The 2,255-nt window shown below is 45.9% G+C and overlaps 1 protein-coding gene across 1 annotated transcript; it reads left to right on the top strand.

Moving 5' to 3' along the window:
• The first annotated feature begins 202 nt into the window (after nt 1-202).
• Nucleotides 203-1,320, top strand: LOC119300280 (BTB/POZ and MATH domain-containing protein 1-like). Its single transcript, XM_037577298.1, is given in 3 exon segments — nt 203-210; nt 255-422; nt 525-1,320. Coding segments are annotated over 3 exon segments (972 nt in total).
• The last annotated feature ends 935 nt before the right edge of the window (nt 1,321-2,255 follow it).

The raw sequence follows: 2,255 nt of genomic DNA, 5'->3' as shown, positions 1-2,255 counted from the left end.
TAGTAAGGTACTATAAAACAACAACAAAGCCTTTAAATAATGAGGCATGCTACGCGTCCGTCAAAAGATCAACCGGGTCATGAGCCATCAGATCTGAAGTTATCAAGCGGCCGAGCGGCACCCACCACCATTGCAACAAACTTCTTGTTGCGGAAATCATTGCAACTGAGATTTTGTTGCAGAAACCTTTGCAACAAAAGTCATGTCGCAGTAACTTTTTGCAACAAAGGTCATGCTGCAGAAACTTTTTGCAGAAATTTTTCCACATGCACAACGGAGGCGGCTGAAGGCACACATGTGTTTGACGTCTTAGGTTACAGCAAGCTCAGGGGCATGAGCCACCACAGCTACGTCCGATCCGGGAATTTCGCCGTGGGCGGCCATGACTGGGCCATCCGCTTGTACCTGGATGGGAACAGCCAAGGATGCCCAGATTAGACCTCAGTTTATCTTGAGCTTATGAGCGAGAGCACCGATGTCCGGGCGTCCTGGGAACTGAGGCTAGTCGACAAGTGCACCGGATTATCATCTTTAGTGCGTAAAATAGGACCTATGATTTTCAATTCCGCTGATACCACTAAGTTTGCCCCGCCTGATCCTTATTTCAAAAAGCGAAGCGAGATCGAGGGGTCCGTGTACCACAAGGATGATCGCCTCACGATCTAATGCATCGTTACCATTTTTTAAAAGACACAGGTTACCAAACCCAAATCCACGCCCAAAATCGACATGCCACCGTCTGACTTGGCCGAACATCTTGGCAGGCTGTTGGATGACAAGAAGGGGTTCGATGTCAATTTCATTGTTGGGGGAGAGACCATCAAAGCGCATAGGTTCATTCTTGCTATGCGGTCGCCTGTTCTAAGAGTTGAGCTCTACGGACCGATGAGGGAGGCGAGGCTGGGGCAGTGCATTACCATCGAGGACATGCAACCTGCCGTCTTCAGAGCCTTGCTCCATTTCATTTATACTGATTCTTTGCCTCGTGGCGACAGGGACCTTGAGGGAGATGAAGATATCGAGATGGTCCGGCTTTTACTCGTGGCTGCGGACAGATATGCCATGGACAGACTCAAGATGGTATGCCAAAGCATCCTTTGCAGGGATCTGAATGCGGACACCGTGGCGACAACATTGGCTTTAGCTGACCAACATAACTGCCACAAGCTTAAGGATGCTTGCCTTGAATTTATTGAAAGATCAGATGACAATGCTATGGATGGCGTGGTGGCAACCCAAGGCTTCAAAGATCTCAAAGTGACTTGCCCATCTCTCATAGTGGACGTACTGGAGAACAGAAGAAAGCTTCGTAAAGCATGAGCAATTGCATTGGTACATTTACCAAATTATATGAAGCATTTATTTTGATAAATTTCTCATACCCATTTGCCGTAGGGATTGTGCTTAGTGCTAAATGGACCTAAGGATAGCTATATCAAATCTCAAGTGATTGAATGATGTGAAAGTTCTCCTACATACCCAGAATTTTTATTTAGTAGGTTGTTGATTTTATCTCGAGCGCTACCCTGCAACCGCGTAACACTTGCTCTTAATTTCTAGCAAAGTTTCCTTCTTGTGTGTGCAATCTTCATTGAGCATCTGATACCCATATGGTCGACATTAGCAATCAATTCTATGATGGCCTTTCTTCATGTATGAGAATGATTTAAGATTATTAAACACACTAAAAATTCTATCCTCAAGGTATAACATTATAAATATGAATTTTTTTACGCAAACAGCCCCAAATGGCTAGATCTCAATAATATAATTACATACTTTGATGCCTTGAAGTAGGATAGAATGACCGCGTGCTAAGCAAGACGAGAAGGTGTTGGGTGGTGCCGGCCGCTAGACTACAAGGGTCACAACTGGCTCTTGCATTGAGGCGAGGATCGATGATATTGGAAGTTGATGTGTGCTTTTCCTCGCCACTCTTCGTTTGTGGGGCTCCTTTTTCTGTTGGTGTCAATTTTTAGAGATGTCGGCGTTATCATGTGGAAAGTAGAATGCCGCCGGTGCAACAGACCCCTCTCTTCAATGTGCAAGTAGTATCTTAGCCCTCCCACACACCCACAACGGCAACAAAAATTGACAGAGACAAGCTCTGCCCCCGTCACTCACGCGTTGGTTGCAGTGACAACTAACCATGCCCCAATAACACACATCATACCATTGCCGACACATAAGGCGTAAAGAGCCACACTCACGCCACACATACCTACAAGTAGGCCCAAGATCCTACATAACCGAAT

This window comes from Triticum dicoccoides, chromosome 5A (assembly GCF_002162155.2).
Source record: "Triticum dicoccoides isolate Atlit2015 ecotype Zavitan chromosome 5A, WEW_v2.0, whole genome shotgun sequence".
In the NCBI taxonomy this organism is placed as follows: Eukaryota; Viridiplantae; Streptophyta; class Magnoliopsida; order Poales; family Poaceae; genus Triticum; species Triticum dicoccoides.
This window is presented reverse-complemented; position numbering and strand designations above follow the sequence as displayed.